Source organism: Sphaerodactylus townsendi, linkage group LG03 (assembly GCF_021028975.2).
Source record: "Sphaerodactylus townsendi isolate TG3544 linkage group LG03, MPM_Stown_v2.3, whole genome shotgun sequence".
In the NCBI taxonomy this organism is placed as follows: Eukaryota; Metazoa; Chordata; class Lepidosauria; order Squamata; family Sphaerodactylidae; genus Sphaerodactylus; species Sphaerodactylus townsendi.
The window spans coordinates 123,708,850-123,732,970 of NC_059427.1; the positions used below are offsets into that span (position 1 = coordinate 123,708,850).

A 24,121-nucleotide genomic window follows, 5' to 3' on the forward strand; every position below is an offset into this window, starting at 1 on the left:
AAGAGGCACTGCTGGATCGCAGCAGCGCCATCCTGGCCACCCGGGAGCGGCATCCAGCCGCTCGTAATAACCTCGCTCGTTGAAAGAGGTTATTCTAAAACGCTGTCTTCCCATCTGTGCGGTGTGAACCGCACCACTCGGAAGACGGCACTTTCCCCATCCCCTCCACTCACCTCATCCTCCAGTGTGCTCTGAAGGCCGTCAGGGACCCGCCCACGTTGCTCTCCAGGGGTCGGAGGGCAGCGTGGGCGGGTCCCTGACGGCCTCCAGAGCAACACTGGAGGACGAGGTGGGGGGGAGCAGAAGAGGTGGCTCCGTGCAAAGCTACCTCTTCTGCGCCGGCTTCTGTGGGGCCGCTCGCACGCTCCCTTGCGAACAGCCCCCACCCCTCCACCGGCATAATTTCTGCCGGTGGAGAGGCGCCCTTTCCGCTGTGCAGAAAGGGCCTAACTCTGAGCCACTAAGGTCCTCTAGCTCTTGAGCCCATGACTTTCCAACTGAGGTACTACTTACCACACAGAGATACAAGAGTTGTTTCATAGCTCTTTTTCTGTCATATTGTGCCTTCCCTGAGTGTCGAAGGCAAATATGAGTTTCCCACTTTGATGCAAATTTTCTGATCAGACCAGAAGGCCTAAAGCTGGCAAATACATTCCTGCCAAGATGAAATTGACAGTGCCTTTGGAATTAACTGGTAGCATGGTAGCAGTATAGCAAAAGGAAATGGGATTGCTGAGCCCAGCAGAACTAGGAAAAACTCAGGGGACTGAAGGTTTTTTAATGCATCTCAGAGAGGGAAAAACACATCCTACCTTCAGTTTCCATCATTTGTTATGTACCTGCCGTGGATTCAAAACTACTCATACTGCTACCTCAGGTGGCTCCCAGTCTGGGGCTTCTGAAAGGCTCAAATTAATCAAAACTCTCAGTTTTAAATTGACAGTATGGTGGAAGGGAGACTGCTGGGGGGGGGGAGGGGGCGTTGGAGTGTTATCAGTGCACTGATATACAGTAAGTTAGCTGAGGCTGCCCTGTTGGAGTTAGCAGTAATATTCTGGAAATGTGAACACTGCTTTTGCTGTCAGTTCTTCAGGTTCTTCTTTAAATTGGTGAGAAGTCTTCCATTTAGCATTAATGGCCCCTGGGGTTCTTCAGCACAAACATTTTGCCATCTTTCAGTGATTAGAGAATATTTTCTTTCTGTAAAAAATTCTAACATTTTTTCTTTCCCCCAGACATGAGAACTGCATTAACATTGAAGCTGAGGAAATGACAAAGAGGTTTAATGTCCAAACTGTGTGTACTTTGCGCCAAGATATCCAAGTGTAGTTTCAGCAGTTAGAATAAATTATGCAGACTCTATTATGCGTGCTATGCAAAGTCTGCATGTGATTATTTTTCATGTTGCAGTCTGCTTCAAAAATTGTCTTTTTTTAGTAGGTTCTGGTGGTTCTCAGCAAGTATATAGGATAGCAGACAGAGAAGAGGGAGGGAGGGAGGGAGGGAGGGAGGGAGGGAGGGAGGGAGGGAGGGAGGAAGGAAGGAAGGAAGGAAGGAAGGAAGGAAGGAAGGAAGGAAGGAAGGAAGGAAGGAAGGAAGGAAGGAAGGAAGGAAGGAAGGAAGGAAGCAGGAGAAAAAGAGAATTAAGAGTTGTGAGAAAGGGACAAGGAATTCTGGTTGGACCAGAGACTGAGAAAACTCAGCAATGAAGGAATAAGAGGGGAAGTCCTCCTTTGGATTAAAAACTGGTTGAGAAACAGGAAACAAAGAGTGGGTGTAAATGGGAAGTTCTCACAATGGAGAGATGTCGGGAGTGGTGTCCCCCAAGGATCCGTTTTGGGACCAGTGCTCTTTAACCTATTCATAAATGACCTGGAAGTAGGGGTGGGTAGCGTGGTGGCCAAGTTTGCAGATGATACCAAATTATGTAGGGTGGTGAGAACCACAAAGGATTGCGAAGAGCTCCAAGCGGACCTTGATAAATTAGGTGAGTGGGCTCAGAAATGGCAAATGCAGTTCAATGTAGCAAAATGTAAAGTGATGCACATAGGGGCAAAAAATCCAAACTTCACATACACGCTACAGGGGTCAGTGCTATCAGTCACAGACCAGGAAAGGGATTTAGGCGTCTTAGTTGATAGTTCCATGGGAATGTCAACTCAATGCATGGCAGCTGTAAAAAAGGCAAACTCTATGCTGGGGATCATTAGAAAAGGAATTGATAATAAAACTGCAAAGATTGTCATGCCCTTATATAAAGCCGTGGTGCGACCGCACTTGGAGTACTGTGTCCAGTTCTGGTCGCCGCATCTCAAAAAGGATATTGAGGAGATAGAAAAAGTACAGAGAAGGGTAACAAGGATGATTGAGGGACTGGAGCACCTTCCCTATGAGGAGAGGCTGCAGCGTTTGGGACTGTTTAGTTTGGAGAGGAGGCGTCTGAGGGGGGATATGATTGAAGTCTACAAAATTATGCATGGGGTAGAAAATGTTGACAGAGAGAAATTTTTCTTTCTTTCTCACAATACTAGAACCAGGGGGCATACATTGAAAATGCTGGGGGGAAGAATTAGAACTAATAAAAGGAAACACTTCTTCATGCAACGTGTGATTGGTGTTTGGAATATGCTGCCACAGGAGGTGGTGATGGTCACTAACCTGGATAGCTTTAAAGGGGGCTGGACAGATTTATGGAGGAGAAGTCGATTTATGGCTACCAATCTTGATCCTCCTTGATCTGAGATTGCAAATGCCTTAACAGACCAGGTGATCGGGAGCAACAGCCGCAGAAGGCCATTGCGTTCACATCCTGCAGGTGAGCTCCCAAAGGCACCTGGTGGACCACTGCGAGTAGCAGAGAGCTGGACTAGATGGACTTTGGTCTGATCCAGCTGGCTTGTTCTTATGTTCTTATGATCTGGAGGATGTTGGAATCCCTGCCTTCCTCTTTAAAGCTTTTCTTTTGTAGCAGGAAGTGCAGTTCTCTCCATTTGCTTAAAATGTACCAGATGTCAGTGCTGAATGTAAGTGAGAGTTAGGGGGAAAGAACTCAGAAACCAGATAGCCAGTTACAGTGGTTCGGTTCAGAGATAATAAAAAGTGTTGTTAATTTTAACTGCATCATTTGTAAAGCTAGTATTTGACTCCCAGATGATCCCTGGTTTGCCTTGACAAATAAAGTTTTCCCACTAACACCCCCACCCACACACATAGAGACCCCACAAAAAGCTCGTATCTGCATCATGCTTAAGACTAACTGCAGTTAATAAGCCATCTTTAAAATAAGGTTTCAGATCCTGATTTGGCATACCCAAACTAACAGTTATTTGTGTGGCCTGCATTCAAACAATTACACAGTTTAATTAAGCCACAATTGGGTATATCTGGATAGGGTTGCCAGGTCCCCCTGGCCACAGGATGGGGATGGGGGAATAGAGTTGCCAGATCCAGGTTGGGAAACCCCTGGAGATTTGGGAATGGAGCCTGGGGATGATAGGGATCTCAGTGGGGTACAATGCCATAGATTCTACCCTCCAAAGCATCCATTTTCCCCAGGGAAACTGTTCTCTGTAGTTAGGAGAGTAACTGTAATACCAGAGGATCCCCAGGTCCCACCTGGAGGGTGGCATCCCTACATCTGAACAATGGCTTAGTCTTACCTGGAAGACTTCATGCTCCTAGGTCAGAGAGATCCAGTGACTGATCGGTTGGCATTGCTCCAGAATCTAGAAGTACTTTGCCATCCAGGAAACCCACAGTGAGCCCTAGAAGTTTTGCTTTTCCCAGTCCCACCCATCAGGCAGACATTTTGTTCATAGCAGCCCGTATACACACTATCATGGTCCTTTAAACAAATTAGTAACTGAATACTGTTATCATGTTCTGACAGTATCGTAACATGGTCTCTGAATTCCCAGTTTTTAATTTTTTTAAGTAAGTCTAGCACATTTCCTTGTAAAGATATAAAGGAAAAGGGATATCTCAACAGAGAAAGGAGTGGAACTTCTTTTTTTTAATGAAAGTTGGAAATTCAGAGGCCCTACTGAATCTATTGTTATGGGTATTATATGCCACTTTTCTCCCGGAAAGGACTGAAAGTGGTTTACAGAAATTTCTAAAAAGCAAGTCTGCCTGTTTACACAACATAATTTAAGGCCTTTTACACATATGTGGTCTCCTTCACATTAGGTGTGTGTTCCCTTCAGGTTTGGTTCTCAGCTACACACACATTTTGCCCTCTATGGCAGTGACCCCACCCTCAGATCCCATAATCCCCATGGTTTCCAACACTCGTTTAAGTGTGACTTTTTCCTCTCTTTTTGCAGGGGAAGTGAAGTGAAGGAACTGTGTGTTAGGCTTTCTTCGGGTTTACTCACTCCTCCCAGCCTTCCCCTCCCGCACCCATATGACAGCTGAAGCAATTAAATTGACATGCTATGCTAGACCACAGACATCACAAAAAACCCCTTCTGTACCTCCTCCTATGCTTTGAGCTTTCCCTTTGTTCCTCCCCCCAATCACCATGCTTGCTACTGTGCCAGATAACCAGTTTATTCTTCTTAGGCAAATCATCTGCCTGTGTCATCTGTTGCAGGGGGTGACCATCTCTAGGAGAGGCAAAACCTGTGCCTTTGCCTCATCCTCATCTGTATGAGCATGCTGATCTGCCAGCAAAGGAAAGTACATGAACTATGCAAAAAAATTGATATGAATCAATTTGTATCATGATTAATTATTATGCAAATAGAAGGGCCCAAACATATAATAACCTGTCCCTAAATTTGCTCACAACATTTAAAAAGCAGTCTATTAGTTATATGTGTGTTTTGTCGCTGGGGGCTTTATATAAAGATTATCCATCTTCTCCATTAAAAAAAAAATTAAAGAAGACCTTCCCAACTTTCTATTATTGATGTGCAGTAAAGCAGTCCACTGTGTATTTTCTTGCTGTGAGTTGTTCCGGAAAAGTAATGGAGATAGAGAAGTATGATTTCTGTTATTGTCCCTAGGAACTGTATGAGTCATGTTGCTTAGTGAGAGACAGTGGAGGAGAAATCCAGGCCCTGCTCTAGTTATTTCCAGAGGTTAGCTGTTTGGCAAATGCTGATGGTCACTCCAAGTGTGACTCATGCCATCAACAGAACTACTCAGGTGCTTGACTTGTGACTTGGCTTCAGCTAAAAGTGAACAAAGATGGGTGAGGGTAAAGCCAAAGCTGCTGTAGCTGTAGAGAGTGGTGCTTCAAAAGTGAGGAGGAAAGGAACCTCAGGCAGAAGCCCTTGAAGAGGGTGGCCTTGGTGTAGCACCAAGGACTGTCCACCCAGAAACAGGAAGCAAGATCTATGTAAGGCAAGAATCCTGGCCATGGAAGTATGTCTCTCAGCCATCATAAGAAGAAGAGTTTGAGAAGAAGTTTGGATTTATATCCCCCCTTTCTCTCCTGTAGGAGACTCAAAGGGGCTTACAATCTCCTTGCCCTTTCCCCCTCACAACAAACACCCTGTGAGGTGGGTGGGGCTGAGAGAGCTCCAAAAAGCTGTGACTAGCCCAAGGTCACCCAGCTGGCGTGTGTTGGGAGAGTACAAGCTAATCTGAATTCCCCAGATAAGCCTCCACAGCTCAAGCGGCAGAGCAACCCGGTTCCTCCAGATTAGAATGCACCTGCTCTCAACCACTACGCCACTACTCCTAAGGAGAAAGGGGAGAAGTCATCCTGGGAAGTGCTATAAAGAAAAGGCCTTGAAGCAAAAAGGAAAATTACCCCAGTAAAAGGAACTAAAGCAATTGCCCATCTTACTGTGACTGACTGCACCAGTAAATAAGGTTTGGAAGGGCAGTCGGAGGAACAAAGTGTGGTCACAGAGTACAAGGGAAAAGCTTCATAGGAACTGAACAGCACTCTGATTGGATAAGCTGACCTGTGCTCTGATTGGTGGAGCAGTCAGCTGACAAACAGAAGGAGGAGGTATCTCTCTGAGAGGAAAAGGTGGAAAGCTTTTGGATTTGAATTCCTGGGTGTTGATCTTACCCATTTGTTGAATGGCACCATTAGAAGCCTTGAGCTAATGATTTAGTTTTGTGTTCAATTTGTAAATCATTTTTAAAAGTTTTTTTGTCATTGTGACTTGAACACTGAGTCTCACTTGGCATCAGTTTAATAACTGAATCTTGTAATAAAATGGACAGATTCCTAACTATAACCCAACAATAGATAAATTTCAAGCAAATTTCAAGCAGGGACTAACAAGCCCCTGCAGGCTGAATCCTCCAGTGGCTGAATCTGCCAGTGGGAGCAGTGTGTGTCAGTGCTAGCAGATTTACCGTCCTGGGGCATTTGTCAAGTTGGAGGGGCGAATTTGCCTGTGGTTGCTGCCACAGCCCTCCCTAGCAGTGGAGCGCATCACTGGAAGCTGTGAGAGCATCCCTGCATCCTTACCACCATCGCCAGCATCATGGGGGCAGTCCAGGGGTGTGATCAGGGGAGAAGCCGATGCTAGTTGGCTTCCACCCCGTTTGGTCGCCAGACACATCAGTGCCAAGCTCCTGGACTTGGCATAAGTTCTCTGTCACTGTTTCCCTTTTTTTAAAAAAATCACTGCTGTCTGTTCATGGATCTCCCAGCATCTTGTCTGTTTTGGCACTAAATCTTCCAGCTGTATTACTGCTGCCAGCACTGGCGAAGCTGTTGAGAAGGTAGAATCCTCAATGTGGGATGTTATTGCAGTTTTCTGTGTGTGCCAGAGCTGTCTTCGTCTCTGCTTATTTTGGGTAAACTGTTTAAGAACGGAGCTTGGCCTTAAATGACTTGGTGGCTTTCACAAGGCAAAGAAACTTCTGGTACAACTTTGCCCTTGGTAAGTAAGGCTTGTCCTTGGCAAGGCAATGCAGTGACTTGGGCTGCTTTGTTTTCTTCCATGCTATCAGTCTTGCCTGTCGATTTCTTCTCCCTAACTGCTGCAGTATAATTTAATCCACAGTTATGAAATTTTCTGCTGTATTAAAGAGAGATGCTGTATCATTGAAGGTCACTGATGAGTGTGAGAGTTCCCAGTCATGGTTACCTCCGTTAGTCAAAGGGCATTTGTAAAAGATGAGGCAGAATGAAGGTAGTAACATCAAGGCCGAGTCAATTTTAAAGCAATGGTTTGCTGGGGGGTGTCAAAGAAGAGAAAAAGAAGAGTTTTGGATTTATATCCCACCTTTATGTCCTGTAAGGAGACTCAGGGTGGCTTACAAGCTCCTTTCCCTTCCTCTCCCCACAACAGACACCTTGTGAGGTAGGTGGGGCTGAGAGCGTTCCGAAGAACTGTGATTAGCCCAAGGTCACCCAGCTGGAATGTAGGTGTGCAGAAACACATCTGGTTCACCAGATAAGCCTCTGCCACTCAGGTGGAGAAGTGGGGAATCAAACCTGGTTCTCCAGATTAGAATTCACCTGCTCTTAACCACTACACCACACTGGCTCTGGGAATGTACTCTTATGTATGTACTAGGGTTGCCTGAAGGGGCTTTGTATGTGCTTTTTTCACAAATTTGAGGTAATTGCACTTTTATTCATGGTGACAGAGGAGTTGGAGTTTTAAATAGTATTGGGGGCAGTAGCCCTAAAAACACACACTCACCTGCTTTAGAGAGGGCTCTGGTAGGGGACAGCCTCACCCAGTCAATGCTGACTCAGGCAGCCCAACTAGGACTGTGGAGAAAGCAGCAAGGGTGAGACCATGCCTTGGGATTTGCCAGCAGCAGCCCAGCAGGCCTGGCATGCACCCTGGAAGGTAGCCAGGACTCAGGCAAGCAGTGTGCACCCAGGAGCAGGTCAGAAGAGGAGGCTAGCACCACCAGCTTGGGTCCCCTGGGGACTGTAATCAACAAAGTGGGTAAAGCAGTGGTTCGTGACCCTTTAATACAGTTCCTCATGTTGTGGTGACCCCCAATACATTTATCCATTTTACAGATGGAGACCACTGATGCAGAGAGTCTTAGGTGACCCCTGTGAAAGGGTCGTTCGACCCCCAAAGGGGTTGCGACCCACAGGTTGAGAACCGCTGGGGTAAAGAAAGGGAAGGAGGCAATCCCAGTAACTCTCCCTGTTGCTGCTTTTATTTCTTTATGTATTATTTCTTTATGTATTATTTTGAGTTCTAAGGGGAAAGAAGCATCTTAAAACCTCAGGGGAGGGCAGGGCAGGAGAGGACCCAGCCAGGGAGAACTTTGACCCAGATTCCATTCAGTTGTGGGTCTGCTCCTGAGGAGAGGGCACTGGGGGAGTCCAAGTTCAGCCTTCCCCAGACAATCCTTTTATCAGGTTGGGGCAGGGAGAGCTGGGGAGGAAGGGCCAGGCAGGCCATGCCTTCGCAGTCCAAGGTCTGGTACAAGGCCAGAGAAAGAGAGATAGCTCAAGGTGCAGCTGACTCTCACTCCTCTTCCTACATTGAGGCCCAGCCCTTGGGCTTATTGAGGAAAGGACGATGGAGGGTGCACCCACTCTGGACTCCAGGCCACAGGAGTCAGAGCCTGACAAATATATACAATTTCACTGAACACCCTCAAATGAAGCGGGGCTTCTAACCCCCATTTGTTATTGTTTGTATGGTCTTGTTTAATGCAGAAAATAATGGACAATCTCGTGTAGGAAGCTCTTGGGACTGTGTAGAGACTGGATGAACAGCAGTAATATGGTGAATGGTGCCACTGTGTTCTGTGCCATGATTTTTAAAAAGTGGAAGATTTATGGAGGAAAGTTGGCACGTGGCTTGGCTTCCATGCACCACTCATCTGGACAGGGAGCAGTGGGATATTCCCTCAGTTTGTGATTCTTCTAGGGCAGGGGTCTGCAATTTGAGGCTCTCCAGATGTTCATGGACCACAATTCCCATCAGCCCCTGCCAGCATGGCCAATTGCCATGCTGGCAGGGGCTGATGGGAATTGTGGTCCATGAACATCTGGAGAGACACAGGTTGCAGACCCCTGTTCTAGGGTGCTCAAGGGGAGGGGGAACCTTTGGTGGTCTCCTGCCTGGCCTCACCTACCCCCAACCCAGTCAAACTCTTAGTCTCTTTTTTCACAAAACCCAACATCACACATTCAGACAGACATTCCAAGCAATGTGATTCTGTGGTTTCCAGTAACGAGGTAACATGCAATCAGATCTTCGTCTGGGCATGTATAGGAAAAAAGAATAGCCCTGCTGTTTAGTTCATTGATAGAGGTATTAATAGTGTAGTTCATACTGGAAAATTCAGATCCGTTCATATTTGATGTAGAAATCTGAAAAGAGAACTTGGAACGAATTTGCTACTGGGACAGCAGATAAATAATCAAAGAAATAAATCCAGAAGAAAAATGTGCCGGATATATAAATATAACTTGATTGGTAGTGTTACATATTTGGATGATATAGTGTGAGGCTGCAGAACTCCAAGCAATGAATCTCAATTGATGAGGCCACAATTAAATTAAGGAAACCTCTCTGGGGGCTCACTGGAAATGAAAGTATTTGTCAGAAGGAGTTGGGAATGCAAATGATGATAATAGGGAACTGAAATAGCACTATATTCATTCCAGCTCTGATGAGAATTCAGATTGTATTTAAATATAGAAATATACTGTTGATGCCTTGACAAACAGAAGAAAAGGCAAAGGAAGATCCCCCCCCCCCCCCCCATGTACAGAAATCCCAGTCAGGAAGTTAACACTACAAGTGACAGTTAGATTAAAATCATCTATTCTGACTTCAGGAAGAAGTCAACCATTGTCCAAGAGGCAGAAGGGACCACATCTAATTAATTATGCTGGGTAATATGGTGCCAAACTCTGTTTCTGAGAGTGTTGTCTATGAAGTAAAACAGGCTATAATTTAAACCAATTCCAAAGCCTTTATTGGCATTATAAACTACAGAGTTAGTAGAAAAGTAGAAAAGAGGCATTTATCTACTAACTGAGACATTAAAACATTAAAATGCATTAAAACATTAAATACATTAAATACATTAAAACAATGTTAAACGTTCACAACCACGCCTTGTAAACCGCACACATATAAATTAATTAACCATTACTACTATGTAGACAATGATTGCGCCTGACCAAATAGTGCCTCAAAAAACTTGCAACATTCTCACATACAAGATCACAGGACCCATTGAGTAGAAAGTTCATCACAGATGGTAACCGCTATAATTTAATTTCTCAATAAAGAAATACAGAATTTGCATGAAGACTCTTCTGAAGTTACTGCTGCAGTTTTTTTAAAAGTTGAGCAGAAAGAAGAAACATAAGTAGGGGTGCTGTGAGGCAACTAGGAATTCACTACCCACCCCCCCAAAAAACCCCGTAAGCTTCAACTTTCTGAAATCAGTGAGCAGTAGACTAATGTTGTTAATGTGCATTGTTCGAAAACAGATGCTTCCTCTTCTTTTGCAAGAATTCTGCTGAGCAAAATAATGGAATATGGGGTGAGAACTGCTGGGTAAGAGCCAGTATGGTGTAGTGGTTAAGGGTGGCGAACTCTAATCTGGGGAACCAGTTTCAATTCCCCACACCTCCACATGAAGCAGGCTAGGTGATCTTGGGCCAGTCACAGTTCTCTCATAATTCTCTTATCCCCACCTACTGCACGAGGTTCCTGTTGTGGGAAGAGGAATATGATTATAAACTGCTTTGAGTCTCCCTAAGACAGAGAAAAGCAAGTTATAAAAACCTATATTTCAAATAATGGAAGTATTAGGAACTGTAATGGGAAGAATGTAGGTTACCATCGTAGTTCTTGATGGCTGCTAGATCCTGTTGCTTGGCAAAATCAATGTAACTTTTTTGTAGAATTTTGTGGAATTATTGACATCTGCCAAATTCTGTGAAACTTCCTAAATTATTCAGCAATGGGTGCGATGATAAAAAATGCAGATTCTCATTACCCTAAACTTGGAGGAAAATGAAGAGAAGAAGGCTTGAAGTGAAATTAAAATTTCAGGCTAGGATTAATACAAAGGAAAATTACAGAAAGATTGGAGCAAACTAGAACCTCTCTTGTACAATGTATGCTGAGCCCATTAAATAGGAAGGAGACACCTTTAGAGATTGATGATGAGACTTCATCAGTGAAGAATAGAGCAACTGGTGAAAACCATTAAATAAAAAAATGACTAACATCGTCTCGCAAGCTGACATCTCGCAAGCTATCAAAATTGATAGACCCTAGTTGTGGAGATTTTTTAAAACAACTTTGATATTATTTAATTACAGGAGATCTGGTGTATGGAGCAAGACCATATAATGCTCCCAGGTTATAAGTGCTATGGCACCCCTGTTAAGATAAATCTATATGGCAGAGCAAGTGGAGGTCTGGTTACATTCATTTCAGAAAAACTGAAGGGCACATTCCACTGGTTAAAATGGAAAAATGATCATCATATCCAGATCTTGAGGGTAAATGAAGAGACTTTGGGTCATCTTATATATATTAACTGCTACCTACCAGTATGTAGGGCTGGTGAACTGGGGTGTCAATGAAAATGGGCAAACCTTATGAAATCATGGGTAGAATTGAGGAAGAATTTCCAGGGACTGTTATTTTGTTGATGGGAGATTTCAATGCTAGAGTAGGACAGGACATTGAGTGTTACAAGCAATTGTCACAGTTATGGGTCCATGACTCCTGGTTTCTCCCTTGGAGCTCCTGTGATCATGGTTTTAATTATGCTGTAACTCTACTAATAAGATTGATACTTGATTTTGACCTGGTGTTTCTTGATGGTACCAAATACGATAGAATAGGAGGGGCCTTTACATTCATTGGACCTAGGGGCACTAGTGTTATTGATTATATACTGGTGTCAAAACATTTATTACTTAGGGTCGTCTGCTTTGAGACCCATAATAGAATAGAAAGTGACCATGTCCCATTGAGTGTAACCTTTTGCTCCCTTAGGACTCGGTCGGGGAGGCAAATAACTGAAAATAGTCCAGGAAAGAGACGTCTGAAATGGAATAATAAGATTGATGAGAAAGTTAAGCTAGCATTGTGTACAGGCAAAATCATGGCCCTGAGGGAGCAGTTAATTACTTCTCATGCATCCTCTAAGTCTATCTTTCGGGAAATAACTGATCACTTGATTTCTTATTTATCGACTGATAATGTGCCAACACAAGGACAGAAGTCCTGGTTTGATCAGGATTATAAACTAGGCAAGCTTGGGTTTTGCCAAATTAAAGCAAAAGTTGGATTCAAGAATAATATAGAGGACTTACGATATTTGTCAATGGTTAGATCCCAATATAAAATTTTACTCAAAGAGAAAAAGCTAGCTTTTACTAGGCAGCAGTGGGAGAAATTATACTGGACAATAAAATTGAAACAAGAAAGAAAATTCTGGGACCTAGTAGCAAATTATACAGATAGCAGAAGCGTACCAGGGAAAAACGGTGCCCAGAGACATCTGTTCTGTGGGTGCCCCCAGGGGCTCAGAGTCAGCATCTAGGAGGGGGGAGGAGCTTGGGAGGAGCAGGGGGGTCATCTGGCTTCCTTGGCCCCACCCATGTTGATGACAACATGGGCGGGCCGAGGGTACCAGAAGTCAACAAGGCAGTAGGCAAATACGCCACTGTAACTCTGTTTACTGATAATATTTCTGTAGAGGAATGGTATAACTATTTTACTACACTATATCAAAAAGACCCTGATTTTAGGCTGGTGGGCCCAGACACAAACACTGGGGAGGACGGGGATTCCCCACCTTGTTGGGAACCTATTTCCCCTTCTGTGTATAGAAAACTAATTGAGTCCCTTCCTTTGCATAAAGCCCTGGTGAAGATCTAGTACCATCGGAGGTCTTTAAATCAAATGCTCAATGATGTTCACCAATCACAGCAAGACTCTTCACAGAAATAAATGAAGAATGTAAAATACCTGAATACTGGAAGCAGAGTATCATCATTCCTATATATAGAAAAGGAGATAGATCTCAACCTGCTAACTATAGACCCCTACATTTGCTAGTTATCTCATATAAAATATGTACGCAATATTTACTTAATAAACAGAATGAGCAGCAAGAGGAAAACAAGATGTTTGATGCAGAACAAGCCAGGTTTCAGAAAAATCATTGCACCATTGATCACTGCCTTTGTAGATCTCTTATTGGCATTTGATTCCATTGACAGATCTATACTATGGGAAAAAATGGAAAGGACAAATATGGATAAAAAATTGTTGAAGATATTAAAAGAAATACAGTTCAATATTACATCAAAGGGTAGGCAATGACAGCATATTTACAGAAGCCATGACATTAACAAAAAGGGGTTAAACAGGGTTGTTTACTGGGTCTGTTTCTGTTTAATCTTTACATAAACAATTGTATTCAAGTTATGAATAACATGGAGCTTTCCCCTCCCTCCCTTGAACAAAGGAAAATTCTAGCACTTCTGTATGCTGATGACCTGGCAATTATGTCCATTACAGGGTTGGGCTAAACAGAATGTTGCGTAAACTAGCAGACTATTGTAATGAGAATAAACTAAAATTAATCACAACAAAACTAAGGTAGTGGTATTTGGCAGAAGTAGAATAAAGCACAGATGGTGTATTTCTGGGCAGGAAATCGAACAAAGTCCCAGTTATAAATATCTGGGCATAAATTTTGTTTCAACTTTATTGTGGAGAGCTCATCTCTTGTCCAAGATCATTGATGCAAAACGTGCAACAGGAGCTCTGCTAAAATTGTTCTACCACAAAGCGGGATAGTTAGTGGCCTCAATTATCAAGATATTTAAGAGCAAAATTCTCCCACAGTTGCTATATGGCCATCGTGGCGAACCTTTGGCACTCCAGATATTATGGACTACATGCTGGCAGGGGCTGATGGGAATTGTAGTCCATAACATCTGGAGTGCCAAAGGTTCGCCACCACTGCTATATGGAGTTGAAGTATGGGGATGGAAGAGGTCTGTGGTTGAGCAGCTAGAGTTGCTTAGGAAAATCATGGGACTTTCCCAGGCCATAACTGCTCCACTGATTCGTATGGCTTGGCTGCCATCTCCACAAGTGTTCACCATAGATTATTGTTATATTTTAGAAAGCTGTTTGGGCTACCTAAAGCCATCTGGTCAGTCATAGATTCATACATAAGTATCAAGAAAATAAATGGCAAAAGGTAATGGGTCCCATTTTAAATCTTTATGATACACCATCATTGGATGCAGTCAAATCTTGGGAAATCAGCAAGATTTGAGATTGCATCGTTTAAAAAGATGTGTTTTTAGATGAGAAAGGAGCTGTAAATACCAAAGCTGCACACAGGTTTTCCAAGATAAAGAAAAACAAAGTTTTTGCCCAGTACCTTTTCTTCCTCCCTTACTGCTGCCTAAGGAAGGCATTTACTAGTGTGTGCCTCCAGACTTTTCAAACAGAAAAGACTTTTCAAACTGTTGGGAAGATTCTGTAGATGCCAATAGAATTGCAATTACATAAATGTGGAATGAGACAAACTGAAAATCTTCCTCATTACGTTTTACATTGCCCTTTTTATACTCACATTCGGGCTAAATATCGTAATGACATTTTAATGCAGGTTCAACGATTGGAGGAAGCGAAATTATGCTTTTTGATGGCTGATGTATTTCCCCTCATAACTTTTAAACTTGCCTCTTTTAGGTTCTTATCAGGTTTGATTAGGAAGAAACAAATGTTGATTTTAAATGCAAGATTTAAAGTGTAATATTTTGTATTTCAGTGTTTTAAAGTTTATGTATGTTTTGGTTGTTGTGTATGTGGCCTATGGTTTAACTCAAATAAATGACTACTGACGTAATTACAGTTGTAGCTATAGTCCTACAAAGCAGAAGGTTATGACAGTGTAATACAAAACATGGCAGAAATTACAGATGCTTTAAGGGAGAAATGTCATGCTGTATTGTTGATTGCAAAATGATAATGCTGTTCCGATGTCACGTCTACATGTTGTGGGTATTATCACTATGGCCCTTTTCTCACGAGCCGGGGACACAGGTGCAAACTGGGGTATATGATCCCAGTGCAGCCCCGGGAACGTTCGCACACTTCTGTGTGGGCGGCCCCGGAGCTGCTGCAGCTCACAGATGCGCCCAGAGATGTGTCCTTTTTTTAAACCCACCTTCTCTACCCTGCACAGCTCTGCAAGGATAAGGGGACAGGACCCCACAACCATAGCTACGCCTCTGGGGTCAGAGGGCTGGTCATCCTCTCCTGCGAAGCTGCGCAGAAGAGGAGGTTTTTTTTAAAAAAAAAAGCACACCCAAAAGTGGCGCCTCCCACCTGGGGCCCTTCACACAGGTGCAGCTGCAACCTGGGATGTTGTAAATGAATTGCGGATAGCGTGATTCTCGAATATCCTGGGTTTGCCCATTTAACCCAGGGCAGGGCTGAATTAGGGGCAGGAGCCGTGCGAAGTTTCCGCCCAAAATGCTGTAAATCCCTGCCCTGCCCTGGGTTAAATGGCCCATGCGGAAAGGACCTATGAGAAGTATATGGTCTAAATGCAAAAAAAAAACAAAAAACCCCACCCTGTAAGTCTTTCTCTCAAGTCTCATTCATGTTTGTCATACTGACAAGGAATCACTGCTGTCCCAGTTCATATTTTCAGCTTCATCATGCTTGTTAAATGTTCAGTTTTGAGTCTTTTAATATTTTTTAAAGAATCATATTTGGGCTTCTTGCTTTTTCAAACTACACTTTTGTTCCATACCCTTTGGACATGAACAGCTGTGGTGCTAGGAGATCACTAACGCTTGGCTTCATTTTTCAGGGTCATTAGCCGAGCACAAGGGCTGAAGCTAGTGGTGGAAACCCTGATGTCATCCCTAAAACCCATTGGAAACATCGTTGTGATTTGTTGCGCTTTCTTCATCATTTTTGGCATCTTGGGAGTCCAGGTAAGCTATGAGAAGGCGCTCATACCCAATTCATTGCTCAGAAACAAAGATCTTCATACTCATATGCCTCTGCAATTTTTCCTGTATGTTACAAGTAAAGGCCAAGCACTGTCAAGGTGTGCAACCCCACAGGTGACTGTGGGAGGAATAAATAAAACAATCCTCAGAATTGCCTCACATTTTAGCAGAGGCATATATTTTACGTATGTCGTAATGTGTTCATACAGCAGTAGTGTGTATCCAATTTCCTGTGTCACTCAAGCATATATACTATGCTTCAATTAATAATTGACCCCTGTAGCTTGTTGCTAGAGGTTACAGCTTGATTCAGACCCAGCAGAAAGTGTTGTGTACTGAGGAAATCAGTATTATTTGCTTGTTCGTGTGTTTTTAAAAAATGTTTCTATCCTACCTTACCTCTTTAAACTCAAGGCAAAACACAGTGTACCAACCAAGTTGCAATAGAATAAAATAACAGAATTAAAACATAAAGTGCATGATTTGCCAGTTTAAAAACATTCAAACTGAAACATGCAACAGCTAAAACAAAACCCACTCAAGATCATAAAACTCACAAATATTTATCTTTTTAATTTTATTTTATAACAATTATATCCCACCTTTATGCCCTCCTAGGGGCCATGAAAGTGGCTAGTTAATCCGCTGTGCGGAATTGGGTGGGATAAAAATATGAAAAACAAACAAACAAAACCACAAATATAATACTACTGGTTAATAAAAATTATGGACATGCCATAACAGATGTTAAAAAATATTATTGGACACTCCATAGCAAGATGAGTTTGCTATTGAGTTCTGTTGTCTGGTTTTCTTAGTGTTATTCTGCACGGGCCAAATGAAATGGGTTGAGGCCCTTTTTAAAAGTGTTTGTGGAGGAGTTCCCACAAAACTCGCCTTCCAAATGCATCTAACCGATGTTATTGGCCAGAACCTGGGTTACATGAAAATCACCAAATTAGCTACTTTTCCCCTTTAACCTGGGTTTCAAATGCTTCATGCTTGCCTGTGCAAACTACGACAAGCAGGAAGCATTCAATCCCCCTCCTTTTCCATCCATATTATAGTGGATTCCCCAGGCAGCTGCCATTAGAGTGGATACTTTAATAGGCGGCCATTGTGCCATACAAGCAGGTAGGGGGATTCTTGGGTGGGTAGATTTTCGAGGGTGGCTTCTTGGGTGCAGAAGATTCTCAGGGGTGGCTTCTTGGGTAAGGGGATTCTCAGCTGTGCGGTTCACACAGAAACACAGTGTTTCCATGCGAACCATGCCACCTCCGGGATCCCAACTAGCCCTTACAAGCCACTGTGCAAATGGTGGCACAGACAATGGAAACAGGTTCCATGAACCCGTCCTGCCTGTGCAGAATCGGCCTTTGACAGACACCTAAAGTTTTGGCATCTCTTTTCAAGCTCAATAAAGAGCTTATGAGAAGGGAGCTCCTACACAGTGAAGCACAGCATAGCAATGTTTGCTGTCATTCAATTAAAAAGAGCAGACAACTCAGCCTGGCTTGATACAGGCCGTTACGCTGTCATCCATCATATTGGTTGTCACACTCTGTCACTTCTTGTTTGCCAGTGAAAAAACAACAACATTTTAATCATCTGGAATCTTGATACCGCTCACACTGCTGATAACCGCATCTAACTCTGTTGAACTCAGCGCCTCAAGATTGTCAACTTCGGTGCATACAGTTGTGTAGTTTGTTCCCAATCCTTCAATCAACTCAAAAGATGATACTAAATTATGAGCATCATGTGCACTCATGAAGCTTTTGCCTCCAGTATGCTACGTTTGAGGGTTGTATGGTACCTCCTGAATGATCCAGTTGTTTTCTTCAGGTGACATGTGCCAATTCTTGTGCCAATTCTTGATTTTTACAGTTATTCAAGGGCAAGTTTTTTGTCTGCCAAGGGGAGGATACCAGGAACATCACCAACAAATCAGACTGTGCAGAAGCCAGCTACAGATGGGTCCGGCACAAGTATAATTTTGATAATCTCGGCCAGGTATTAATGGAATGGTAATCTGCTTCTTTGCTCCTTTACTTCCTTGATTTAAAACTTGTGTGAAGTATTCTTGCTGATGCCCCAGCTGCTGTGGCAAATAATGTATTTCCTAGGTGTTCGGTGTATATGTAAAGGTCTCCAGTGTAGTATTCATAAGCCTGCTCACATTTCTTTCCAAATTAAGAGCACACATGCTTCTTTTTGTTTAATTGCTACACGGTAAACTACAATATCTAGCAAAAGGCCTTGTCTTGTACAGTTGAACATGCTGTACTCTGAATATCCTAATATCTCTATTCATTTATAATTGCCACTGGAATCCATCCATGTTTTAACAGTGTAGTTGGACTAATTAGAATTCAGAGGTGGAAGCTGTGGGATGTGTGTGAAAATGGAGATGGTTTTCTGCTTTTTTTATTAAGCTTCTTTGCTGCACCAGTACCTGTCACTTATAGGTTTTTGCTGGTAAGAGACTTTTGCACTGAAAGTTCCTTATTATTACCATCATTCTAAAATAGCAAGCGCAAGCAAAGAGAAAAGAGTAGAGATGCACAGAAATGCACACATTCTTCCAGCTTAAATGTAACGGACTGTTTCCTTTTGCCTTTCTAGGCCTTAATGTCCCTGTTTGTTTTGGCCTCCAAAGATGGGTGGGTAGACATCATGTATGATGGACTGGATGCTGTAGGAGTGGATCAGCAGGTATGTGTTTGACATGAAATGCCAGAAGGACAGGAGAAAAAGAGGGGATTTATTCATTGTTTTGTTTTGTTAAAGCCACTGGGAATGCAAATGTCCGAAGTACTTAGTTTTGTCCCATCTCCGTACTTTACTCAATACTCATTTTAATAGATTCTTCCTCTACCTTGTAGCCAATCATGAACTATAACCCTTGGATGCTCCTCTACTTCATCTCCTTCCTGCTGATAGTTGCCTTCTTTGTCCTCAACATGTTTGTGGGAGTTGTGGTGGAAAATTTTCATAAGTGCCGTCAACATCAGGAGGAAGAAGAAGCCAAGAGGCGAGAGGAGAAGAGGTTACGTCGGCTGGAGAAAAAGAGAAGGAGTAAGGAGAAACAGATGGCTGGTCGGTAGTCTTTCCACATCTTTCTGAGTCCTGCTTGACCTTTGACAGTCTTCCCGTACCTTGCTGCCTCGTGCCTGAAGCTCAGGGTCTTCCCAAAAGCATGGCCAGCTATGAAATTTGCATGAAGAATATAGCATTGACAGGCTGAGCAAAGCCATGGAAACTTAGCAATGGCTGCATGATTTGCAACTAACGTTTATGCTAGGTTATTTTTAAAAGTTCTTTTTTTTTCCCAATTGCACAAGCTTAGCATTATCCAAATAGTGTTAAATATAAAGACCAGCAGTTCCAGAACAGGCCAAGAAGCTTAGGCATGTCTTGCACTGTTGCTGATGACTACTTTCACTATTTGGTTTATTACATCCTTGTAATGTCAGTCAGATTTCTTTTGTCAATTTCCAAGCCAATTTGATGAAATTTCACAATGAATTCAAGAATGTAATAACTGAAAAGCCAGCCTTGTTTTAGAAACGCTTGAAAATATAGTGCATTTGCTTGAGAAATACAGATCTTTTTTAAAGAAGGGAAATAACCAGACATAGAAAATAACCAAATGGAATACTCACCAATTTTGGATAAATCCAATGACACAGTGGATTCCTTAGAATCATATTTTATCCTTTTGTGCTTATATTAGATTTGTGTGAAATTTGAGAAACTTGACATATTGTCTGTTTAACCTCAGTTTCTATTTGATTGAAAAAGCAGGAAATAAAATTCAGGTCAGAGGTCACAGGTCAGAGGTACTCTCCTCCATGTTGCATGTCTTCTACTTAATTTTTGCCAAATGCTTATGTATTCATGGGATCACTCATTACCTTCCATTGTTGGGTTTTTGTTACTTTTTCCATTTCCACTTCTACATTTCAATCTCTCTTTTTGAATCAGCATCTGTAAATCTGTAAGACTCTCTCTTTGTTGTCACTGTTGTTCATCAGTCCTAATAACTGAGATGTTTGTACTGTTTTCTTGTATGACGGTATCACAAATTTTCATATAACCAGAGTTAAAGAAAGCATGAATTATGTTACTTAAGTTTATATCACTGTACTTAAGCAATTTTAAAGCTTGATGTCGTACTTTTAAATGCTGTTCACTTTAATGTGGGAAGGCCAGATCAGAAATTAAAAGAAAGAAAGAAATCTGGCCCTGCGGTTTCATATGGAATGTTGTGAACTTCTGATAGCCCATATAACAGAAATGAGCTTTGAGGCTGTGGGGGTTTGGAGACATCATTTAAACTATTTCAGATCATTTTTTCAAAACAGGTAAGCACATACTTCAGAGTGCAATCATCCTATGAAAAGGGGTACTCTTGTGTTTTGGAGTGATTGTGCATATTTTTCTTCTGTGCCAAAGTTCACAGGGTTTTGTGTATATGGTGTTCCTCATGATACAGATTTGTATAAAATTACTAGTGTTTTGAGGATAACATTTACATATGCTATATCAGTGACAAATATTCATGAAGCTGTGTTGTGCTGGCATAGTATCTGAATGTTACTAGAAATAGCTGCAATTGATATTGTAAGGGTGATTAGGAGCCCAACACACACAAAACCCCTTGGACTCTGGTGCATAAAAGGTGCATGTAAATGAAAGCACATCATCTCCCAGTCACTACAGGGCTGTGACAAATGCATACTTTTTTTTGTGTGAAATAAGCATCCTTGTAAATTAACACTGGGAACAACAGCTATGGAAGGGGTTTAAGAACAAGCTTATGCATTCTTGTGGGAAAGGTATCCTGCTGAAAGGATTGTAAGCTCTTTCATTGTTGAACTACATGCATGAAACAATGAGCACCCTTAGAGGCTGATACAGAATTCTGGCCTAAAGGAGGCTAGTACTGGCATAGTAGCACCCTTTGTAGGATAATGATGGCATTGATCCTCCGTGATCCATCATTATGCTCATTTTAAAGGGTTGCCCTGCCTTCATTCCTTCTGCCTTTCTCCCTTCACCCCTCTCCAGTGATCCCTAGCCTTGGGACTTCACTGGCTCCTCAGTATTACATGTGTTGTTCTCACACCTGATAGTCTCCCTCCTTCTGCAGAGGCAAATTACTTGTTCCTAGTCAGTAGCCGAGTCTTTCTTTGTAACCATGTAGAATTAGGTCCTATGTCTTTCCATTGATCCTCTTCTTCTTTAGCAGAAGAAGCCTCTGTAAAAGCAACTTTCCTTTTCATTTAATGCTGCAGCAAAGATGTTATTCTGAGCATCTGTCTAGCTGCCAAATGCAAAGACCAACCCAAAATGTAAAGAATGAATAGGTATCATCTTTACTTACATGTGATGCATAGATGGGTTATGAAATTGTTCTACAGACAACAGTTTGCAAACCTGGTTATGCTTCAGTGGCATGATAGCATCAAATACAATGAATACTACTTGTACCCTGTTTCCCCTAATATAAGACATCCCCGAAAAATAAGACATAGTAGAGGTTTTGCTGAAGTGCGAAATATAAGGCATCCCCCGAAAGTAAGACATAGCAAAGTTTTTGTTTGGAAGCATGCCCGACGAACAGAACACAGAAAAATAAGACATCTCCTGAAAATAAGACATAGCGCATCTTTGGGAGCAAAAATTAATATAAGACACTGTCTTATATTCGGGGAAACACGGTAGCACTATAACATATATTGCCCATCTTGCAAAATGATGTTTACCTATAAATGGTTATCTAAAGTAATAGATGATATAGGGTTTTTTTTAAATCCAAGGCAGCTTCAATGTCACTGTTGAGTTTGAAAATGAAATCAAGTATTTTGGAATTTACTATATTCTACAGTAACTCATCAGTCATTAATTTCATATGATCACTGATAAACTTCATTATAAAGGACTATAATAGATTTGTTTAGGGCTTTATTGTTTCTTCCACAATTGAAATATATCAAAAACTCTTTCACTTCCCATGGACAATCAATAATTCCTTGGAAATTAATTTCATATTGTAGTGGTCACCTTTCAAAGTAGTTGCTGGAGAAGCTAGCATTTCACTTTTCTTTGCAAGTTTTAAAACTTGGCAAGTTAAAAAAAACACCTGTTGATATACCTTCAGTAATCATATACAAGCCATCCAAGAAAATCTCATGGATTGATTAACTGTATACAAAAAATCTCAAGACTACACAAATGCATGGAATAATATTTGTATTCAGTTCTCCAAAATGCCTATAGGTAGTTAATAGCCAGCTACTCTGTTGAAGAATGGGATATTATTGTAAAAGAAACTTCCATATAGACTTTACAGAAGAAAGAAACAGACTCTCCGAAAATACTTTGGAACATAACTTGTCATGAAGTCACATTCTATTTGAATGCGTTCCACTGATTGCATGAATTCAAATTTGTATCCCTTAACAAGCAGAGATACTCATTTCTCAGCACTATGAAAAAAAAAGTTTTGAAGACTTCAGGCTCAAAATCGGGCCTCTTCCTCATGGCAATAATTATTTACGGTACATTTATTGCCACTGCAAGTGTGGAAGCATTTGCAGCATCAATAGAGAGTTCACTTTCTTTAGTCGTCTCCTTATAGCTGCTGTTCATCCACAGTTCACCATCTGCAGCCTCCAGCTGTGAAACGGACAGGAGGTTTGATAATCTACACTATCCTGTCCACACAGTGTGCAAACTGGCATCACTGCAATCTTTCTGGAAATATAGCAAAGCAGGTTTGGGAAAGATCATAGCAAAGTGTGGGGAAAGCCAGGAAATGCACAAATTGACGATGATGTTAGGTAGAGCATCTAATCTGTAGTCAAGGAGAACCAAAACAACCATGTGAAAGCAGTCTGAGCATTCATTTGGTTCACTTTGGCCGATTATACACTGGTGCCCTGACCTGCGCTGAAGGGAGAATCTCTTCAAAGCAGAACTTCAGTTACGGATGCCCCCCCTCCCCTCACAGTCACTGCGTGGCAAATCTGATAATCGCTGTTTGTGAGTGGGCAAAGTTCAACCTTTTCCCTTGTTTCACAGGGAAGACGAAATGGCCCTGTATTATTCTTTGCTTCGGGCATTTTCCTTCACCCCACCTCCCCTGTTCTACTTCTGTCCTCCCTGATGATCAGGAGGGATTTTAAAAACCTTTTTCAACTTTAAGCACTTGTGCAGTATTAGATCTATTGAAATAATGATAGATCTAATAGAAGAATATCGAAATGCCCTAATATCGATCAGTTGAGTCCTAATATCGATGAGAGCAACAAGAGAGGACTGAGAGTGATATAAGGCTGTCTTTCCTTTTGTAGTAACGGCAGCAGGAGCTACAGCCAGAAGAGGAAGGGAGACTGTTGATTCGTCTGTCCAGTCTCTATTCCTACCCTTCCTACTTCCTGCTTCCTTCCCAGGGAAGTAACTGGTGTGTCCGGCAAGTCGAGGGAAACCCCAAAGCAACACGAGCTGCTGTGGCGCTAGTCATGCCTGCATAATGGGTCTTTGACTGAACACTCAAGGCTCAATCTGATGATATGACCCAGGAAGTTATTTCCCCAATGGAGAATTCTTTCACAGAATGTAAATTATCTAGACCCCTGACAGTGCAATCCTTCATAGTTACACTAACCTATGACCACTGAATTCAGTGCACTTAGAAGAGTATAATTCTGCTTCAAATTACATCGAAAGGGCACAATCCTGAACACACTTACTAGGGGGATAGACTCTATAGAGCTCCATGGGTTTTTTTGCTTAACATTTCACTCCAAGGGAAGAAGTGCATATTATATGTAAATGTGTATAAACCCCTTGGGAGAATCATCTTTGGGCCAATTTGGCATGGAAAAGCGGTATGTGTATCTGTGTGTGGAGCATCTTAGATTGCCTCCTTGTTTATTTAGCGTATTGATAGCCTACCTTTTCAGATATGTGCTCAAGGTGACTGCCTCACCTGACTATTCTCCTGCTGAAACTAACCAATTAACTGCTGTTCCTCTACCACCACCACCACTCTCCCCCCAATCTTTGCCTTCAGTAGCAAATGTCTCAGACTTTGTGTTAATGTTGAGGGGAAATAATTGAAGCTGAAAAGTAGTGGAAGGGGAAGTGTTAAACAAGCACAGTCTTGCCACTTGTTTACTCCAGATT

General features: G+C 42.2%; 1 protein-coding gene across 2 annotated transcripts in view; it reads left to right on the plus strand.

Moving 5' to 3' along the window:
* The window catches only part of CACNA1G (calcium voltage-gated channel subunit alpha1 G), a 268,125-nt gene that overhangs the window by 179,964 nt on the left and 64,040 nt on the right, over window positions 1-24,121 (plus strand). For both annotated transcript variants that reach the window (XM_048491901.1, XM_048491902.1), the window contains exons 21-24: window positions 15,781-15,907; window positions 17,813-17,938; window positions 18,551-18,640; window positions 18,811-19,003. In XM_048491901.1, the coding sequence (XP_048347858.1) occupies window positions 15,781-15,907; window positions 17,813-17,938; window positions 18,551-18,640; window positions 18,811-19,003 (536 nt within the window). The remainder of the gene's footprint in view (window positions 1-15,780; window positions 15,908-17,812; window positions 17,939-18,550; window positions 18,641-18,810; window positions 19,004-24,121) is intronic.